The sequence below is a fragment of the Pelodiscus sinensis genome, chromosome 14 (genome assembly GCF_049634645.1).
Source record: "Pelodiscus sinensis isolate JC-2024 chromosome 14, ASM4963464v1, whole genome shotgun sequence".
NCBI lineage: Eukaryota > Metazoa > Chordata > Testudines > Trionychidae > Pelodiscus > Pelodiscus sinensis.
This window is the reverse complement of record NC_134724.1, coordinates 21001930-21023387: the sequence shown is the minus strand read 5'-3', so window position 1 is coordinate 21023387 and position 21458 is coordinate 21001930. Positions and strand designations below refer to the sequence as shown.

The 21458-nt window shown below is 44.3% G+C and overlaps 1 protein-coding gene across 3 annotated transcripts in view; it reads left to right on the top strand.

Annotated features, from left to right (window-relative positions):
* Positions 1–21458, top strand: part of SPPL2A (signal peptide peptidase like 2A) — a 57012-nt gene that overhangs the window by 12277 nt on the left and 23277 nt on the right. For all 3 annotated transcript variants that reach the window (XM_075897158.1, XM_075897156.1, XM_075897157.1), the window contains exons 5-10: positions 3956–4089; positions 7872–8023; positions 12883–12979; positions 14349–14450; positions 18949–19030; positions 19472–19546. In XM_075897158.1, the coding sequence (XP_075753273.1) occupies positions 3956–4089; positions 7872–8023; positions 12883–12979; positions 14349–14450; positions 18949–19030; positions 19472–19546 (642 nt within the window). The remainder of the gene's footprint in view (positions 1–3955; positions 4090–7871; positions 8024–12882; positions 12980–14348; positions 14451–18948; positions 19031–19471; positions 19547–21458) is intronic.

Genomic DNA, 21458 nt, shown 5'->3' with positions numbered 1-21458 from the left:
ACAGTGTCTTTCTTCTAGCTTTTAACTTCACGTTTAGAGAAAGGGGATTGAGACTTCAGTCATGCTCTTTTCCCTTCCAGGCTAATCTATAAGGGTGTGTCTACACAGCAGGGCTTAACTCAAAATAAACTACACAAATTGAGCTACATCAATTTGCATAGCTTATTTTGAAATTGGGAATGTCTACGCTCACTTTGAAATGGAGCACTCTTCCTCTAGGACTTGCCTTACTCCTTGTACAGTGAGGGTTACAGGAGTCAGAGTAAGAAGTCCTGCAGCTTAACAGTATTTCAACATTATTTAGAAATAACTGCCTGCTGCGTGATTAAGTTATTTTGAAATAATGTTGCTGTGTAGATGTACCTAACTGTGTTCCTTCAGCTAATAGTAATGAGCAGACTATATTTCTGTTATCCACCTATTCATCAACAGTGACCTGTATTTAAATTTTGTTGAAATGTACAGATTAGAAAAAGATCATAGAGACAGTGATTTAAAAGAGAACATAGAATGGAAAATGTCATGACCAATAGCCAATCTTTGGAATGCTGTATAGGACAAAACACACACCAGATATAAGTTACTATATTATAGTGTGACAATGCAATATGTAATGCTAATATTCGACTAACAGATAGCAACTGACTTTTCTACCATGTTTATACAACCTTGATTGACTGAAGCTCAGTAATTAAAACAGTGTAATTTCCCTGAATTCTACTAATTGCATCAACAGTTACTTCAGATTTTCAAATGTATTCAATGTCACTATGATGTTTAGATAATGGAGATTTTCTAAAATTTATGATTTTTCTCATATAGAAAGTAAAATAGAATCAGTATGTTGCTAGCATGTTCCATAGAGTCACTATTAAATCCTCCCTTCCTCATCTCTACTGTGTTCCCTGTAGCAAAATTTGCTTGTCATGTTCCGTTCCTCTCTTGGTTTTTCTCCTGCATCCAGGTTGTTCACAAATCTCTTAGCTCTCCCTCTGCATCATCTCTGGTTTCTGCCTTTCCTTTGAACTGTTCCACTGAGCTTGCTCCCTCAGAAGTTTGTCACACAGTTAATTGTAAGGCTGAGGTGCAGGATGGTTTTGGAGGACTGCATTGGGTCTGTGGTCGAATTGAGATATTTATTGCATTTTGTCATAGATAACCATTGCTTTTCCACACCTTCCCCAGGATTTCTTCTGAGGTGGTGTCTCTGCATTGGAGCAGGTGATAGATGTCTGCACCCTTGGGTTTGGGTGTTTGCTTGGGCCCATTCCACACTCTGTGAGCCAGTTCTATTGCACCCATGATCTGCCATTTTCCCCGCTAAACATACTTGTCCGGGGCTTTTGTCTAGCTATGATTTTAAGATATAGAAGTTAGTTTAAACTTTTGCAAAGAGGCAATTTTACATATAAACTGTATAGTCCTCTCTGAGTGAAAGGCTCTGCCTTTACTGACAGTAATGATGCCAAACACTGCCTGCTCATAGCACCTGTTTCAGTTCACACTTCATTTCAAAGGCATTTAAAAACACATCCATGTCTTTTCTTTCTGCAAAGAAAGGAAACAATTTTGCGTCTCTGCCTCCCTCTGTACATAGGGTCTGTCTCCAACTACTGGAATAGGGTTCTTCTGTTGATACAGTCTGTCCCAGTTGAGTTCATCTTGTTGCTCCTTCTTTCTCTTCTGGCTGATGTGCTGACTCTGTTTCTTGTGGTCAGCTCTCTCACATTCTTGTTCTGCAAGCAGCTGGGCTTTCAAGTTGCAGCTAGAAAGGTAAAGACTAAACTTGTTTTTTCTCTACCTATTTATCTTTGCAGGAACTTGGCAGAAGTGATGGATTTGTTTTGAGTGTGATATGGTTTGTCCTCTTCCTTTGCTTCCCTTTAGGAGTTTTAACCAAGATTTTCCTCTCCTGCTAGACACTCTGACGCTGAACTGTTTGGACCATCATTTCTTTTCAGGTCCTCCTCAGATAGAAAGTGAATTAGCTGTGCTTCTGTCAGCTCTTGAACTTGTCTGTCTCTTTGCAACTCTCAACTCGATGAATATTTTTTCAACAGTTAATAATTCCCTTTTTTATATCTTATCACTACTCGTTTCCTGAAAAAGCTGAGAAATTCTTATGTTTTTTCCTTCCACAGTATGTACTATCCCTGTTAGCACTTCCTGGCAATTCACCACTATCTAACTGCACCAGACCTCGACAAAATACGGCCCACAGGCCAAATCTGGCCTGCCAAGCCACTGGATCCGGCCTGTGGAGGCAGTGGGGGAGCCCCAGGCAGACTCCTCTGCTTGCCAGGCAGCCCCACACGCCGCTCAAATGTGGATTGGGGTGCTTTTTTTCCCAGTCTGGATGATGTGATGGTGGGGGGGGGGGGTCAGATGCTACTCCTGCCCTTATCATAATCCCGCTGGCCGATGGGAGCTGCGTATCTGAATAACAAGCAGCCAGAAAGCACAACCCTCCTGCTCACTCACTCAAGCACATGGCCAAGCAGGCAGAAATATTTTAAGCTCTGCAAGCCTCTAGCTTTGCAGGCAGGCAGGGAAGTTTCCTGGCAAGAACCTGCCTCTGGCACCTCAGCCCCTCCCTTCCCTAACACTCTGCCCCACACTCCTGCCCTGCTATTCCACATGTACTCATACCCCCTCCCAGATCTGGCACCCCATCTCCTGCCAGAGAGCACAGTCCCCTTCTACATAAAGTCACATCCCAAAATCCTGCACCCCAGTTCCCTGCCCTAGGTCACAACCACCACCTATATCCAAATTCCCTCCCAGGCTCCATTCTCCCTTCTGCACCCCAATCCTTTACTCCAAGCTCCCTTCTGTAACCCAGACCCTGCATCTCCTCCATTAATACCATGGAAGAGTGTTGCACTCAACCACTTTCCAAAATCTTGGGAGTGGCCCTCCGTCAACAATTGTTGCGTTGGACTACACACACAGCTACCATATATGTCACAATTTGGAGGTAACTGCACCTTTTATCTACAGTATGGTTGTCATCTTGCTAATTTTATCTGTGTTCTGGTATTTTCCAGGGATTCTGTCTTAGGCCTCTAGTCATTTTTTCCTCAGGACAGGGCCCCATTCATCTCTCATCAGAACAGGATTGTCTCCCTGAAATTCACTGTGTCTATCCCAGAAGTTCTGCTGTAGTTCAGCGCCTATGTTTCGCTCTCTCCAGGAACAGTGGCAGGGTTACCAGTGATCAGACAGATTTCACAGAGCTCTGTGGACATATTTTAGAACAAGTATTACACTAAAAAGGTGTAATAAAGAATGAGGCGTCTGAACTCAGTGTGTGTTTAGTCAGATGCTACCCGTCTTCCATGCAGTGAATCTGGTAGCTCAACATCCTTCGGACCCTGTGGGTAAGGTTTGCCTCTGGTTAAAGGTTCATGTTAGTTTGGTTGAAAATGGAGGCCTCTTAGTTCAAGATGATACTTTATATAGTTTCAGGGCCTTTTGTTTCCAGGAGCTTCTGAAACAGGGAAAGCTAGTCAGTGTCCCCTTCCATTCCCAAGACAGTGGAGCTTTAGCAGCTGAACATCTGTATAACAGCACTGCATTAACCACCTCTAGTGATTCCAGATTTCACAGGAAATCCAGCCATAGACCCAAGAATACACACATGCATTTAACTTACTGATACAATGTACCCCATATCATTTAATGTCTCAATAAAAAAAAAGTATTTGACGTTTTCATGCTTCTGAGGTCTTGCTCACAAAAATGCAGATAACATTTATAAAGGTATTACAAGAATCTCCAGGTTATTTCTGTCTTATCATGTATTATACACTTTCATCTGTTGCAGCCGGTAAAATTGACTTAATACTCTGACCTGGTGTGCAGCAGAAGATGAAGATAACATCTGATTTTAAAAACAGGATAAGCACTGCATATTCTGCTGTAGTATGTAACTCCTACATTTATCATTCTTCAGGCCCTTGGAGGTAGGATTAACGTAACACTCTATTCACCATCTTTGCCAGAGTTTGACTACAGTATGGTTGTCATCTTTCTAATTGCTGTGTTCACCGTGGCACTGGGAGGCTACTGGAGTGGAGTATCAGAGCAGTAAGTTTCATTAAATGATATAACTATTCTATTAAGCAATGTAAAATGCAGTTCTAAATGTCTGTGGTGGTGATAATGGGCGTGAGGCAGGATGGTCCAGTTGCTGGGCATCAGTCTGAGGTTTAGGAAACTAAAGTACAATCCCTGTTCTGCCTTGGATTTCCTGTGAGACTTTGGGCAGTCGTGGTTTCCCAGTGCCTAGGTTCCCCATTCCCACTACCATATGTATCTGAGCATTTCTTATATTTAACATATGTATTCTCTCAAAACCTCTGAAGTAAATATGTACTACTATGTAAGCTCATAAGATAGAAACATGAGGACAATAAGAAATATGCCGCTTCTAAATATTGTCTTTAGCTTTTTATCTCATTGATGTCAAAAATATAATTCATCTAATGAATCATGCCAATGTTTCTGGCAAAACACTAAAGGCATATCCAGTTCTTAAAAAATGATTCCCACACAAAAGAGTTAGGTTGAGAGAAGTCTGAACTACTAAAAGGTACACAGCTAGTAAATAAATTGACATTGAAAGTGAAAGCCAAAGAGACAATAAGCCAATGTAAGAATATCCCCATACTGTTATAACACTCAAACACCACAATTTCATCTGGGTTCGTTGCTCATCGTGAAGAAAGGTTGGCACTCCAGTTTATATTTTTTAAAACTGCATTAGCATGAATAAATAACATTCTGCATAGCCTTGAGTTCATTAAATTATTCTTATCTCATATACCTAGAAATGGAGCACAAAGTGTGTGCAAGCTCACAAACACTTTAAAGGAAACCTGGATGGATATTTATGCTTCAACAGGGGTTTCTCTGTGTAACTGAAAGTGGAGAAAAACATTTTGAATAGTCTTAAATCCTGTTTGTGGTGGACAGGGTACAAATAATTGTTTTGGTTTGTCAGATGTGGCCATATCTCTGTGCAGTGGAAGGAGGTAATCAAAGACGTGTTTCTGTGAAGAAAATGTAAAAATACTAGCAAATTTGAAAAGACCGAGACTTCATATTAACCTGTATGAATAACTACCAAAATTTCATCCACCCCACTGCAGTAAACATGATTCCATTTTTGCAAAGGGGAAACTCAGTAGGTACTCGTAGCATAAGGAAGCCTTTTATGTCCCTATGTTAGATAGGCAGCTGTTGATCCATGGCATGCAGTATTGTACTACATTCACCCTTCTGTACACTTTTGACATTTTGGCCAAACAAGCTCATGTGATCCTTGGCTGTATAAAACAGAAATCTCAAGCAGAAGTAAGGAGGGTACATTGTCTGCCTTTGGCACTGGTGCAGTTGTTACTGGAATAGTGTCCAGTTCTGATGGCCATAATTCAAGAAGGATGTTCATAAATTGAGAGGATTAAAGAACCATCAGAGTGATTAAAAGATTGGAAAACGTATCTTATAATAGACTCTAGGAGCTCAGTCTCGTTATCTTAACAGAGAAGGTTAATTACTAGAGAAGGTTGATTACTAGAGCCCTATGCAAATATAAGTGTTGTACCTGCATCTGCAAAAATGATCTGTGGATATCCACATCTGTATGTGTGGATTTGCTCAGTTCTATTCTTTACAGGTTGAACCTCTCAGGTCTGGGACTCTCTGGTCTGGTAACATCTGTGGTCCTGGCAGCCCCAGGGGCTGGGAGTGGAACCTGACAGGCAAGGGCAGAGGGCCCCCATTAAGGTTCTGTGTGTGGCCCATGAGACATTTTGTTGTCCACTTGCAGGATTGCCAGATTCTGCTGGTTTCCATCCACACAGTTTTTTTCCCCCTCTTGTTTTACTGAAGTGATGTGCGTGTAAAACAAGGACTTGTGAAGTGTAGTGTGTGCTGATTGCACATGTTGACTATGAAAGCCGTGCGCTCCTGAATCCAATCCAAGTGCTGCTATGACTGATTTGGCGCACACTGCAGGTTCTAAGTATGCAAGGACAGTTAGCAAAACTATCATATCCCAGGAGAACATCTTGATTATGACAATCTTGAGGACCACTAAGATGGTGGAACTACTTGTGGCCCACTCACTAGCCTAGGTTGCCGATCATTGACTGCACACAGTGAAAATATGCTTCTTCAGATTTGTAAGCCACTAACTTAAAACAAATCCTCACAGAAAAGTATGCATTATACCTAGAAAATTCTTTCCTTGTTGGTTTTGTAAAATACCATATTTTCCGGCGTATAAGACGACTTTTGATGCTAAAAAAACATCCCCCAAAAATCGGGGGTCGTCTTATATGCCGGGTATTGAGGCGGCTGCTGCGGCTTTGCTCCCGGTGCCTCTGGTCTGCTGGGGACCGTCTCCAGCAGACCAGGGACACCGGGAGCAAAGCTGGGGAGGCGGAGGGGCGCTGGGGTATAAGACGAAAACCTATCTTTTAACTAAAAATTAGGGGGTCGTCTTGTACACCGGAAAATACGGTAATCATTACCTTATCTACAAATGCTGACATGTTGAAATGATGGCCTTTGGATTTGGGGTAGTGTGAGAGAGGTAGTTTGCCTGTTTGGTTAAAGGCTTTTAGTTTTGTTTGGTGTAACATATTAATGGTTTCAGTAAGATTATTTCTTGTGATACGGTGTAAATATGGAGCACATTTGTATTATATGAAGAAATGTTACCTCTAATGAAACACCTCTTTGTCTTTTTTATCTCCCTGTTTAATTATGGAATATAGAAGCAGAAAAACTGGTAGCTGACTAACTGGATTTTGCTAACTTTTATGTTTTTTCAGATACTTAATGAGATGGACAAGTTCCTAAACACTTATTAGAATTTGTATATAATACAAACACCTGTCAATGACAGATCCATTTTCAGTGGTTTTGAATTCTTAGGATAAATTCCCTACTGACTTACCCAGGAAGACTCCACTGAAATCAGTGTGGTCAGGTCTGGTTTACACTAGAAAATTAGATTGACTCCAGTTGTGTTACATGGAGGTGTGAAAAATCCACACCCCCTGAGCAACATAGTTAAGACAGTCTAAATATTTGTGTAGACAGTGGTATGGTGATGGATTAATCTTTCCTACTGGCAAAGGTAGTGTCTCCTATACTTAAGCTCTACAGTGGTGCAGCAGCTGTACTGCTGTAGCATTTCAAGTGTCAACAAGTTGTAACTCTTGATTTTATACTAATGTAGATGACAGCAGATTTTGGACTAGTGGTTCCTAAAAAAGGAAGGCATGAGTGTTCCATTTATAACTGTTTTTTGTTTTGTTTTGTTTTGTTTTTTAAGAGGTAACTTTAGATTGTTTTGTTAAATGTTTTTTTTTAAGGTTTGACCCTCTTGTCTCAAACAGATTAATATAAGGAATTAAATATTTCATCATTACCTTTTGTGAAACAGGATGGATCTATAGAAAAGTAGGAGAGAATTTCAAAGGATATATTGGGAATTTGGCATATTTTTCTTTAAGTGCACAATAGGAAACTGACAGTATGGAAGATCAGAATATATACTATTTTTTTTTCCTTTAGGTTGTCAAATATTAATGTTCTGCCTGATCTACTCTTACAGCTCTCTGGGTTATTTTATGAATCTAGAGTAGCTTCAGATAGGCATGTTCTGAACTACCTAGCTTTTGAAGTCAATGAGCCTATGCACATACTAAAAGTTAGGCATATGGTTAATGACCTTGCTGAATTGTACTATCAGGGACTACTTAAATTAATAAAGCAAAAATGTTGGTCAAGATAGGCACTTTGTTTTTAAGGTCATAGTCACTGTCTATAACTGAAATCTTTTTTTATCTATGCAGTGAGGATTTAAAGGTAGAGGCAAACCCTGAAAACGGAGAAACAAGAAGAAAGAAAGATGATAATGTTACTTTAACCCCTCTAACAGTTATCGTATTTGTGATAATCTGTTGCGTCATGCTAGTCTTACTTTATTTCTTCTACAAATGGCTAGGTAAGTGATATCTATAATTCTCACTTGATTTCTTTTATGTATATACATTTTCTGCTTGAATTTAGTTTTTAATTCCGACTTAGAGTCAAGGTTCAGCTAACCTCTTTTTTTTGTTTTTTTTTTTTTAAATTCCCCCTTCATTTATTGAGGGAGCAGAATAAGACATACTTTAAAAAAAGGGAGGGAGGGAAAGGGGTGTGTGTGTGTGTGTGTGTGTGTGTGTGTGTGTGTGTGTGTGTGTGTGTGTGTGTGTGTGTGTGTTTCTCTCCATGGTTTCTTCTTCTCTCCTCTCCTCCCCACCACCCCCCCATGCCAATTTTTCTCCATTAAGGGTGCTAAGGCAATAGTTATTTTGTATGAAGTATATGTGAGAGATGGTCCCAAACTTTGATGGTAAAAAAGTAATAGTGCATATGATGCCCTTTGTTCATCTTTTTAGAAGGAATGTTGTAGCTGAATATCTGGACTCTTCTAGAGCAACCACTTAGCCACATTAATTCGTTCTCTAAACTTATTTTAGATTTGTAGTTTCACCAGACTCCTTGTGGTAGGGCCAAGTGGCCTAAGTAAACCTGGTCTAATTGGACAGAGTTGTACATGCTACCAATGACCTAATTATCTTCCAAATGATGCAATCCTGAGGAAACTTTTGCATGATAACCTGTTGTTTTTTCCTCTGCCTCATTTGGTGACTTGAAGTGTATGAAGCTAGCATCTGCAGGATCCCTGCCTCATTTGTTACAGAAGTTGGGAAAGGTATGGTGACAAAGGCAGGGGATAGTGTGAGGAAAAAGGTTTTTCTGGTGATTAAGGAAGTTGAATGTTGTCATGGAGGAGTTGATTTTATTCCTGCGTCTGCCACAGAGTTGTGTGGTGGTGAGCATACAAAATTGGGATGATAGTACCATCTCCTTATAGGAAGATGAAAATAAATTCAAGTGTGTAAAGAGCTAAGATAATAGATAGCACCATAGAGCGGGGTGGGTAATAAAACATCAGCAGTTCAGAGGGTTAGTCCCTGGTAGGCCACTGCCACTATAGTTACCTGTACCTCCGCAGGTACAGATCATCTCCTCTCATGTTAGCCATTAACGGTGATCGCAGATCCAGGGATCACAGCTGCAGGAGGCACAGGTAATATAGTTCAAACTTCCCTTGTCCGGCACCCTTGGAACTTGAGTAGTCACAAACCACAGGAGCGACGAGGACTCCTGTGGCACCTTATAGACTAACTGAAGTGTAGGAGCGTAAGCTTTCGTGGGCAAAGACCCACTTTGTCAGATGCAGGACCTGCATCTGACGAAGTGGGTCTTTGCCCACGAAAGCTTATGCTCCTACACTTCAGTTAGTCTATAAGGTGCCACAGGACTCCTCGTTGCTTTTGCAGATTCAGACTAACACGGCTACCCCTCTGATACCAAACCACAGGGTTTGCCGGGCAAAGAGAGTAGGGAGCCTTGACCTGGGCTGTAGGTTCTGCTCCCTACTGGAGCTGTAGTCCCTGTCACCTGATGCTGCCTCCAGCCCCCCACCAAGCTAATTCTGACCAGGGCTGCGTCCCCCACCGTGCCAGCCCCAGGCAGGGACCAGCCCCGCTGCAACCAACTCTAGCCGGGGCTTCACCCGCCTCAGTGATGACTCCCCCTTCTGACTCCAGCACTGGCTGGGGCAGTGCTCTTTGCCGCCAGCCATGACTGGGGCTGTCTCTCTCTCTACCCCCCTGACCAAGGCTATTATTCCCACCGCGCCAGCCCCACTTGAGTAGTGGTGGGGAGCACATCCCAGCCTGGGCCGCACTTCTGAACCTGGCTGGCAGGGGCTCTCTGGTCCAGCAATATCTGTGGTCCTACCAGACCACAGATGTTGCCAGACCAGAGAGTCCCAGGTTTTAGAGGTTCAGTCTTTACGTCGGTGTGGAGGCTTGCCAGGTGCTAACTCTGACAGACAGGATCTGACCTGTGGGCCGGTATTTGCCCACCCATACCATAGAGACGCTCATGTTCTTGTTACATAAAAACCTAACAAGTTAATTTTGGGTTTGTGTGTCTTGTTTGGCTTGTGGGTTGTTTGGTGAATTCCTTCCACTTATATTAATTTAGATGGCATTCTTAATTTCAGTTGACATCCTTTACAATATCTGGAGTGAAGTCCTTCAGCAGGTTCATGTTGTGACCTAACTGGTTTAAACACCAGGACATTCAAATTAGATGCTAATGGTTCAGTTATCTGATGGGTATGAAGGAAAAACAAGCCAATTAAATAGTATACTGAAGGAGTGTCCACCTTAACTTTACATTTATTGAATTTTATTGGTGTCTGTTATAACATTGTAACCTATTCACCTGGATCGCTTCACTCATGTAAAGTTGTATATGTGCATTGACTGTTGTTGGTGCATTGAATGGAAGAAGTGTTTTTTGGTATTTGATCTTTTTATGGTACTATAAAGAGAAACTATTTTGAGATGCATAGTAGAACACACATTTAGGCTTGAATAAATATTAACCATTCAGCACTATCAAAATATATTAAATGTTAATTATATGATAAATGTTTATTTTGGTATAAATATTCTTTTGAGGGAAAAATCATATGCCTGTTAAGTCTGATTATATGTAAGTGACTGATGAGGAATCTATTGTGTAAATCCTTTTTTCTACGCACTGGCTTTGTGATACTCTGCTCAGACCACCCAGAACTGGAAGCCACTGTGTTGACCTTTCTGCCTCAGCATATAACAACCATGCTGCTAAGCTGTGTGTCAGCTGTGTGACACTCCAGCCTGTCCATCTTGCTAGCAAATTCCTTGAGATTCTGCCAGCCTAAACATTGCTTTTCAGGTAAAAGTCAGTCAACCCCAGTTCCTCAGTTGCCCAGAGACATCTCCCTGTCATAGGACACTTACAAAAATTATTAAATTTGTTGCCTCCAAAGAGTCAGAGCCCAAATAGCTGCGTTTAGGATCCATTCCCCCCAGACCAAGGAGTTAGAGCACAAAAGCTGTTGTGATATAATGCCACATGCAGACGGACTCTCAAGAGTTGCTGGGACGTGAAGCAATGTGCCTCGAGGCATTGGGAGAGGTCCCAGGATTCATCACAGCCCCCCTCCGCCTTCCCACAAGCCTCAGCAGCAGAAGACGTGCTCTGTGGGATAGTAGCCCAGAGTGCACCACTCCAAATGCTGCCAAAACTCTGTTCACACTACTGCACTGGCAACTGACAGTGTGGAGACATAACAGGGGTTCCTGCAGCACTTTATTTCTGCCAGTGTAGACAAAGCCTTTGCCTCAAAAGTCAGGAAGACTTCTTGTGTGTTCACTAAGTTGTTTTCTGCTTGTTAACTTGATTGCTTTGTTTATGTTGTATGTAAAGATCCTTTAATTATCCTCTGCCTGCATTCAAGCCAATCAGTCAGGTAAATCCCCATGCTTTTTGTCCAGAGCAAGTTTGTTTTATGCACTGCCTCTCAAACATGTTTTAAGAACATATTTCTAGTACACATACATACTACTTTATACACAGCCAGGACATACATCATGCAGTGAAAGTCCTGAACTTACAAGATACTTTTTGGGAATATATTATAATGGTAGTGTTTTGGGGGTAGTGTCAGGCCAGTTATGAGTTATAGTATAGTGGGCCCTCTGCCAGTGGGCATTGAGGGGCTTGGAGGGGTATGGACTTGGCAAAGCATAATAGGTCCTCTACTATTTAATACAACTATTGGACATGTCTGTGAAGCATCCATTTCAACAAAAGTCTAACTTTCTTAGCTGCTCCTATTGAAGCAAGTGGGTGTTTCATCACTAACTTCCATGGCAACAGGCATGAACCCTTCATTTAGGGTAGGATAAGACTCGCTGGGAAATGCAGTTAACTACAAATAATTGTTTGTCTTGTTTTTTCAGTTTTTCTGTTGCCTCTCCAAAATTCTAGGAATCTTTTTCTATTTGTAACACAATTAATAATACACAATTTTTAGCTCATTTTTTTTTTCCAAGTGAGACACACTATTGGAAATTATGAGATAGTTAAATAGAGTATCTTTAAGAGCCCACCTCAATAGTTTTTAGTCCTTAACTCCAGAGGCACCGACTTCCTGATTTCTTGGAGTGCTTGACTCTTGCTCCATCCCAAGCCCCACACTGATTGCACCCTTTCCCCTAAAGTCCCATCCTACTTCTTCTTGCCCCCATGCTGCTTCTCCCCATTCTACCCCTTCCCCTGAGTGTGCTTTGGCCTTCCTCCTTCCCTCCCCACCCCCAGTGCCTCCTGCCTTCCGCCGACCAGTGAGGAGGGGATGAGGGGGAAGAGCTGATTGACCAGACCCACCAGTGAGTGCTAAGCATCTCAGTTTTTTTCCATTTGTACTCCAGTCCTAGAGCACCCACAGAGTTGGTGCCTATGCTTTGCTCATCCACCTACAAAATCTCAGCTTCTGTAAAAGCTTGCAAGAAAAGTGGTCTTGGAATGTACCCACAATATTTACAAATTCAGCTCTGGTAGCCTAAGGAAGTGATTGTTCTGTTCTTAGTGGTATTAGTGCCTCGCCTCTTCCCCTTCCCCTTCCCCTCCCAAAAAAAAACCCACATGTGAGCATGAACTTTTTTCTTTAAAAATGACATTTAAAACATTAAAATTCAAATCTCTTGTTGGTGTGAATTTTTATAACAGGATTTAAGGTTCAGTACTTCTTGTATTGAAAACTTATTGATGCAATCTTGATTTAAAGAGACATAAGTAATGCCACTATTCTGTTACTATTATCACAGGTATTTGCTAGCCTTTGCCTCCTTCCTGCAAGAGCATCTTTGTGCTGAATATATTTTTGTCATTTACTTTTGTTCTTCCTTCTAGTGTATGTAATAATATCGGTTTTCTGCTTGGCATCTGCAATGAGTTTATACAACTGTCTTTCTGCACTCATTAGAAAAATATCATGTGGGCAGTGCAGGTATTGTACATCTCATTTACCTTGTGGTTTATTTGTTTTGGATATTTTTCTGTAGCTACTTGTCTGCTAGGAGGAGATGTAGTAATGGTTTGAGTAACTAACGGTGGTGTCCAAACAATTCTGAAGCAGCAGCCACTGTAGTGGCTACTGCTATAATGAACTAGCCACACTCAAGTGGCCAAATAGCCACGTGTGGCTAGTGTGTTGGACACCATGGTACCATAGCTTTAAGCGTGCAGCTGCTTATGTATTCAGTATTTTAGATTTATCAGAAAGCCAGGGTGCCTACAGGGAGAGATGGGGCTCTTCAAAACAACTTTTAAAATGCACAACTTAAAGTGGTCCCTGAGTAGTCCTTACTCACTTGATTATGACTATTGTATGAGCAAGGAATATTAGCATATAGAAATGTGAGCTCCTGCAACAGTGAACTGTTGAGAACTTTGCAGTGTGATTTCAAAATTAATAAAACTGAACTCTGTTGGAGCAAGTGGGCAAAGTGAGTTTCAAAATACAGGCAGTCCCCGAGTTACGTGGATCCGACTTACATCGGATCCCTACATACAAATGGGGCTTTTCTCGCCGCGGATGGCGGGACCGCCCAGACACGCCGCGGTCCTGCCGCCCACATCCTCCGCAATGAGAGAAGCCTGGTCTGCTGCGGGAGGAGGCGCACTAGCTGCACGCCCCCCCCCCCGCCCCCCAGCAGACCAGGGAGACGCGGGCGGCAGGACCACCAAGATGTGCCGCGGTCCCACCGCCCGCATCCTCCGTGGCTTTGCTCTGCGTCTCCCTGGTCTGCTGGGGGCCCCCCCCAGCAGACTAGGGAGACGCGGAGCGGCTTTTCTCGCTGCGGAGGACGCGGGCAGCAGGACCGCCCGCGTCCTCCGCGGCGAGAAAAGCCTGGTCTGCTGGGGGGGGGGGGGGGCGCATTAGCTACTGAAGCCTGGGGTAGAGCAGCTGGGGTGCTGCCGCGTTGGTCCCGCAGCGCCGCTCCTCGGCGCTACTGGACCTACCCGGCAGTGCCCCAGCTGCTCTGTCCCAGGCGTCCAGATTCAGCCGCTGTTGAAACTGATCAGCGGCTGATTTCAGGAAGCCCGGGGCAGAGCAGCTCTGCCTCGGAATTCCTGTAGTCAGCCACTGGTCAGTTAAAACAGCGGCTGAATCTGGACGCCAGTTCCGACTTACATACAAATTCAACTTAAGAACAAACCTACAGTCCCTATCTTGTACGTAACCCGGAGACTGCCTGTAAAGGACAGCTCAGAGAAAGAATGTCTTGTGAGCACCTTTGATGAATCTAACTATTTTATTATATTGTGGGGCTTTTTTTGTTTAAAGTCAATTAAATTAGCCATTTTATTTTTAGGATTTCATGTTGCAACAAAAGTATTGAAGTGAGACTTATTTTTCTTGCTGGATTCTGCATAGCAGCAGCTGTTGTTTGGGCAGTGTTTCGAAATGAAGACAGGTATGTGTGGATTTTTGGAGAAAATTTTGAAAGGTTGTAATTCTAATGTGTAACTGTATCAATCACCCATCCAAATAGAAGATCCTGGAGCACAGTGTCCTTTTTAAATTTTTGTTAATTTTTAAAAAGGGCATGAAACTTTACTAAACTTAAGCAGCTAAATGAGAAGAGCTGGTATAAAATTAAAACCAGAGCCAGTCTTAGGGATGGGCCGCGACCTCCCAAATCCTCCCCCCAAGTTTTCCTGACCCTTTTTCTCTCCCCTCCCCAATATATATATATATATATATATATATATATATATATATATTTTTTAAATCATCTGGAAACCCTGCGAGTGAGTCAGGCAGTTGCCGGGGCCACCAATTGATTAGGACTGGCCCTGATTGAAACAATGCTATAGGATTTATGTTTTTATGGCTATTTGTGGTTACTAAATAAGGAAATTCATAGAGATGAGGAGGAATCATTCTTTAACAGCTGACTGAATACTGAAAGGGGGGGGGGGAAGATGCAAAAATAGGAAAATGTTGTTGTTTTTCAAAAAAGAACAATAGATCTACTACCATCCTTGATTGAAAACAAGTCTCTTGACCCTGATGACTTGAAGCCTAGTGCAGAACAACATATCAGGCTAATATTATTGTCAAAGCAGCAAACTAAAGGAGCTGGCATGCCAGTGGCTGGCACAAAATATAATTCTACTACAGTAGTCTGTGTGGCTGTGATGGCTCGAGGAGGGAGAGGAAGTGTGTGTAAGGGGTAGCAGTAGTTGTTTCATCTCTTCTCTCCCCCCCTCCCCCCATCCAGTTTCTGTGCAGCTGGTGTACTCTACAGCATGGGGATTAGAAGAATCTGACGATTTCTATCAGTGGGGCTGCTCATGTGTAAAAGGGCCACCTTGAAATAAGTCTCTGTTTTCACTTAATCCGGCTTCATAACAGATAACTTACTGAAAATAATGTTCATATTACAGGATGGTTTACCCAAGAGCTCAGTGCTACAGTTTAAAGCAAATTCTACCTATTAGTTTTTTTCCAATGGCTTAATTGAGGAAGGAAATGAGGAATTTCCTGAGTTAATGTTGGCATGAGTAAGGAAATAATCCCAGTACTTCACCTTCCAGGCACTGCAGTGATTTTGTGTACTCTATTAACCTTCCACACATTGCTGAAGTGCTGGAAAAACACTATTTATAACTAAAAATAATGCACAAAATGAGTTTAGAATAAGATATTTGTGCAGAGCAATTTATCTTGCAGCTGGCATAAACGTAACACAAGTTATGTATTTTCCTCACACCAGCAAAATTACAGCTGTCCGCTGATTTCATATTCAGTGGTGGAAACATGAAATAGTGAGTGATGTGAGCGTGCAGATCTCTGCCAGTAGCAGGCTCCAGAGACAGTTTTAAAATTAGGGATGTTAGCATGTAATTGAATAGTTGTAACGGCATCAAATTTTAGCGATTACACGACTATTTGATAGTCCCTGGAGAAGGGGCTGGCAACCAGTGTGCTCCTGATCCCATTCCTGGGGAGCCCCTGCTATCTGTAGGATTCCAGATCAGCCTCTGTCAGTGGGAAGCTTGGATCTCATGTGGATGGGGGCTGCTGCTGCGGAGCAGCCTATCCATGGTGATCCCAAGGACCAAAAGAATTTGACTGCTGTGCACCTCCTCAGTAGAGCCTGTTCAGAAGCTGCTCTGGGGTGAGACTGCGTGGCTGGCAGCTGCCCTATCCCAGGAGCATCTAGTCAGCTACCATGTGGCCCTGGCCCCAGCCTTAGCTTCAGCCCTTCTGCAGGGCTGGAGCTAGGGCCAGGGTAGCTGTGGCGGCTGCCTAAGCTGGAGCCGGACCATGGTACTAAAAATAGCACCATGACCCTGGCACATGGGGCAGCTGCCTGAGATGCTTTCCCACCCCATATACTGGGACTAGAGCCACAGTGCTAATTTTAGTACCATGGTTCTAGCCCCATATGCTGCAGCACCAGTCCCAGATGCTCCCAGGCAGGGGTGCATGACAGGGGGCGCTCTCATGCACTAGGACTGAAGCTGGAGCCATAGTGCTATTTTTAGTACACTGGTCCTGGCCCCAGCTGCTGCTGCTGCTGCAGCACCACCACCACAACCGGCCCCAGCTGCTGCTGCTGCAGCACCACCACCGGCCCCAGCTGCTGCTGCTGCTGCTACACTTCTGTGTCGTTTACATGTTGACATCCCTATTTTATGCAGTCCTGATGTGGAAAAATTGGGCTTTAAGGTGGTGAGCACCTCTTGAAAGATGCTGAATAACTCTCAACTTGACTCGATCTCAGTGGGAATTATGAACAGCTGGCATTCCTCAACATCAGCCCCTTAAATGGACATTGTGTACTTGAAATCTAGTCAGGTTCTTAAAGTTCAAAAGTAGTTTCTGGTACTGCACTATTGTGTGACATCCTTTGCCTGTTATTTTTTGGCGGGGTGGGGGGAGAGGAAAAGGGCTTGCAATCATATTTTCCCTTTTTAGATAAACTTTTTTCTCCCCCAGTTGTATGAAAGATCCACACAATTGGAAAACTTACTAAGGTTCCAATCCTGAAACTTCTTCTGAGTGAATTGATTACTGCAGTCTTACAGATTTCCACTGAAATTCAGCATGGGCACAACATCTATCCATTTCCAAGAAATTGCAGGAGTGGAGCTTAATTGCATATAAATGACGAATAAGAAACTGATTACAGGCAGTCCCCGGGTTACGTACAAGATAGGGACTGTAGGTTTGTTCTTAAGTTGAATCTGTATGTAAGTCGGAACTGGCGTCCAGATTCAGACACTGCTGAAACTAACCGCCAGTTCTGACTTACATAGAGAATCAACTTAAGAACCCCAGGCGTCCCCAAGTCAGCTGCTGCTGAAACTGATCAGCAGCTGATTCCAGGAAGCCCGGGGCAGAGCAACTCTGCCTCGGGCTTCCTGTAGTCAGCGCTGGTCAGTTTCAGCAGAAGCTGACTTGGGGACACCTGGGGCAGAGCAGCTGGGGTGCTACTGGACCAACCCAGCAGCACCCCATCTGCTCTGCCCCAGACGTCCTGATTCAGCCGCTGCTGAAACTGACCAGCAGCGGCTGAATCAGGACCTGGGGCAGAGCAGCTGGGGTGCTGCCGGGTTGGTCCAGTAGTGCCCACGGGCGCTGCAGGACCAATCGGCAGCGCCCCAGCTGCTCTGCCCCAGAGTCCAAAACAAAAGCCTGGTCTGCAGGGGGGGGGGCACACTAGCTGCACACCCCCCCCCCCCCCCCCCCCCAGCAGACCAGGGACACGGGGAGCAGAGCCGCAGCGGGGTGCCGCGCCTCTGAGGCTTTGCTCTGGCAAAGCCTCAGAGGCGAGGGACCCCGCCACGGCTGCGGCTTCAGTCTGGGTGCCTGTGGTCTGCTGGGGATGGCCCCCAGCAGACCACAGGCACCCGGACTGAAGCCGCAGCCGCGGGGGGGTCCCGCGCCTCTGAGGCTTTGCCAGAGCAAAGCCTCAGAGGCGCGGGGAACCGCCGCTGCTGCCGCTCCAGTCTGGGTGCCTGTGGTCTGCTGGGGACGGTCCCCAGCAGACCACAGGCACCCTGACTGAAGCCGCAGCCGCGGGGGGGTCCCGCGCCTCTGAGGCTTTGCCAGAGCAAAGCCTCAGAGGCGCGGGGAACCGCCGCTGCTGCCGCTTTGACTGAAGCGGCAGCAGCGGCAGTTCCCCGCGCCTCTGAGGCTTTGCTCTGGCAAAGCCTCAGAGGCGCGGGACCCCCCGCGGCTGCGGCTTCAGTCAGGGTGCCTGTGGTCTGCTGGGGACCGTCCCCAGCAGACCACAGGCACCGGGTCTCATGCGGCAGCAGCGGGGGTTCCCGCGCTTCTGAGGCTTTGCTCTGGCAAAGCCTCAGAAGCGCGGGAACCTGCCCGCTGCTGCCGCTTGGGTCCCGGTGCCTGTGGTCTGCTGGGGACGGTCCCCAGCAGACCACAGGCACCGGCACCCAAGTGGCAGCAGCAGCGGTTCCCGCGCTTCCGAGGCTTTGCTCTGGCAAAGCCTCAGAAGCGCGGGAACCCGCCCGGTGCCCCTGGTCTGCTGGAGACGGTCTCCAGCAGACCAGGGGCACCGGAGCAGCTTACGAACGGGGCTTTCTCGCCCCGACTTCCGGGGCGAGAAAGCTCCGTTCGTAAGTGCGGATCCGACATAAGTCGGATCCGCGTAAGTCGGGGACTGCCTGTATATTCAAAATTACAATAATGGAAAGAATAACAAAAAATCTAGTCTTCTGTCTTATCTGGTATGACAACAAGTAATACATAAGTATGACTCTAAATCAAGACAATGCCCCGTTAATGAACATCAATAAGTAGGAATAAAATCTACATTTCTTTGTTGTATCTGTCTGTAAGATAAGAAATTTTTGTTTTTCTTTCAACAAGACCAAACAAACCCATAGAAAATTTAGGAAAAATAAAACGTAAAAAATGATTCATTTTTATATTTGTAGGTGGGCTTGGATTTTACAAGATATCTTGGGAGTTGCTTTCTGCCTCAACTTTATTAAAACACTGAAAATGCCCAACTTTAAGGTACAGTAAACAGTTGACTTAAATAAAGGATAATGATATGCACATAGAAATACTAGTAACCAAAGGTAAACTGAAGAATGAAAAAATGTTTCCTTTCTTCAAAAATATTAAAATTAGCAAAAGGAGCAGAAGAACATTTGACTTGCACTAGAAATAAGGCAGTAATTTTCTAATTTTTTTGTAATGGCCACCAGGCGGATCTGAACCTGGGACTTCTAAAGCTTAATATAGGCGCCTCTATAGCTTGAGCTATAAGGCTATAAGAGAATAGCAAAAGGAGCAGAAAACACTGTTTACAAAAAACTAATACTACCAATAGAAAATGTTTCTTAACTTTAATATTCTCTTGTAACATTTAACTTATGGACATTTAGTAAGTATTGATGTATTAATTACTATTATGTGGTTTTTGTAAACTTGTATTTTTCTTCTCTTTGCCAGTCATGTGTCATACTTCTAGGACTTCTTCTTTTGTATGATGTGTTTTTTGTCTTCATAACTCCATTTATCACGAAGGTAGGTCCACAGTTTTGATAAAGATTTGTGGTATGGATGCTTGCTGATGCATTTGATATTTTGTGCATTTAATTTTATGCATTTACATATTGTCTAGCCATGGCTATGATTCTAGACTATCAATCTTTTGCTCCCAAGAGTTTCTTTTAAGTAATTTCTCTGCAGTTTCTAAATCTACCAACATCTTAATTAGGGTTGCACAGGAATGTTATCTTATTAAACGTCAAAACAAAAGAATGGAAACAATCTAGGAAAAAAAGATTGATCCAAGCTAAAATGCAGCCTAGAAGTGGGGAAGAGGAGCAGTAGATATAATCTATTTGGATGTAGTAGAAATTAGGAGATGAGGCACTCTGATATAATGAGGAAAAAATTAGCCTTATGATGATCAGTAATCCTTCAAAAATGGAATCGCCTCGTATCTCTTTTTGCTACAGCCCTAAAAGCCTACTCTGTTTTTATTTGCTTGAGTTGACATTCTGATAAAGGCTGTCAGTCATACAGTGGCCTACCATTCTTCTTTGAGGATTGTCCCCGTGAGTGCTCCACCTTAGGTGCTTCAGCGCCGCTGAGCCCAGGACGGCGTGCACAGGGAGCCAGTGTGTGTTCTGTACAGGCTACTGCGCATGTGTGACCCCCCCCTCACTCCCCCAGTTCCTTCTCTACCACCACCGGCTGCTGCACTCTGCAAATAGTTACAGTAGCAGTTAGCCACTTAAGCTTAGTCAGTATTAAGTAGTTTGTTTAGATAGTTTGGCAGAGAGAAGGAAAAAAAAACAGACGACTGAAGACTGAAAGGGAAGCGGCAGGGAGCCGCTTCCCTCAATGATCCTCCCGTCTCAGTAGGATATGCCTGACTCGCCTGACCTAAAGTGCTGCTCCATTTGTCAAGCAGCCTTCCCTGTGTCTGACCGACAACAAGTGCCTCCACTGTTTAGAGCAGCTTTATTTCACGAAAAGCAGCCCTCACTGTCAGCAACTGACAAGCCGCTCCAAGAGAGCGAGAGCGCTCCGGACAAAACTCCTCACCATGGGAGTTTTCCATGGGAGAGGGTCCAGAGAAGAGCAACAAGAATGATTAAAGGTCTAGAGAACATGACCTATGAAGGAAGGCTGAAAGAATTGGGTTTCTTTAGTTTAGAAAAGAGAAGATTGGGAGGGAGGGGGGACATGATAGTAGTTTTCAGGTATCTAAAAGGGTGTCATAAGGAGGAGGGAGAAAACTTGTTCATCTTGGCCTCTGAGGATAGAACAAGAATCAATAGGCTTAAACTGCAGCAAGGGAGGTTTAGGTTAGACATTTGGAAAAAATTCCTAACTCTGAGGGTGGTCAAACACTGGAATAAATTGCCCAGGGAAGTTGTGGAATCTCCATCTCTGGAGATATTTAAGAGTAGGTTAGATAAATGTCTATCAGGGATGGTGTAGACAGTATTTGGTCCTGCCATGAGGGCAGGAGACTGGACTTGATGACCTCTCAAGGTCCCTTCCAGCCCTAGTATTCTATGGGGAAAAATGAGAGCTCTTTTTGTGGAATGGCACACTCCACCCCAACCTGTCATGTATCACTGGCTATGGGGTCAGAGATCAAAGGGATGAGTAGCCTCAATGAAAGGGCGCTGACTCGCCACTCAGGAAGCAGCTGCTGAGCTGTCCCAGCCAGCTGCAAAAAAGGCTGCAGACAAGCAAAAAACAGAAGCTGCCGGCAGAGAGAGAAGCCGGGAGGCAAAACGCGCTTCCAGTGCTTCAACCACGGTACCAACGCGGGAAGAAGATAAAGCCTCCACGCTGGTACCGAATGCCCACTCAGGGCTCACAGGGGTGTGTCAAACAGCTGCCCACATGGCTGGCTTCCCCCGCTCCCCACACTGAGCTGCCAATCTTCCACAGCCGGCCCCACACACTCCTTGCC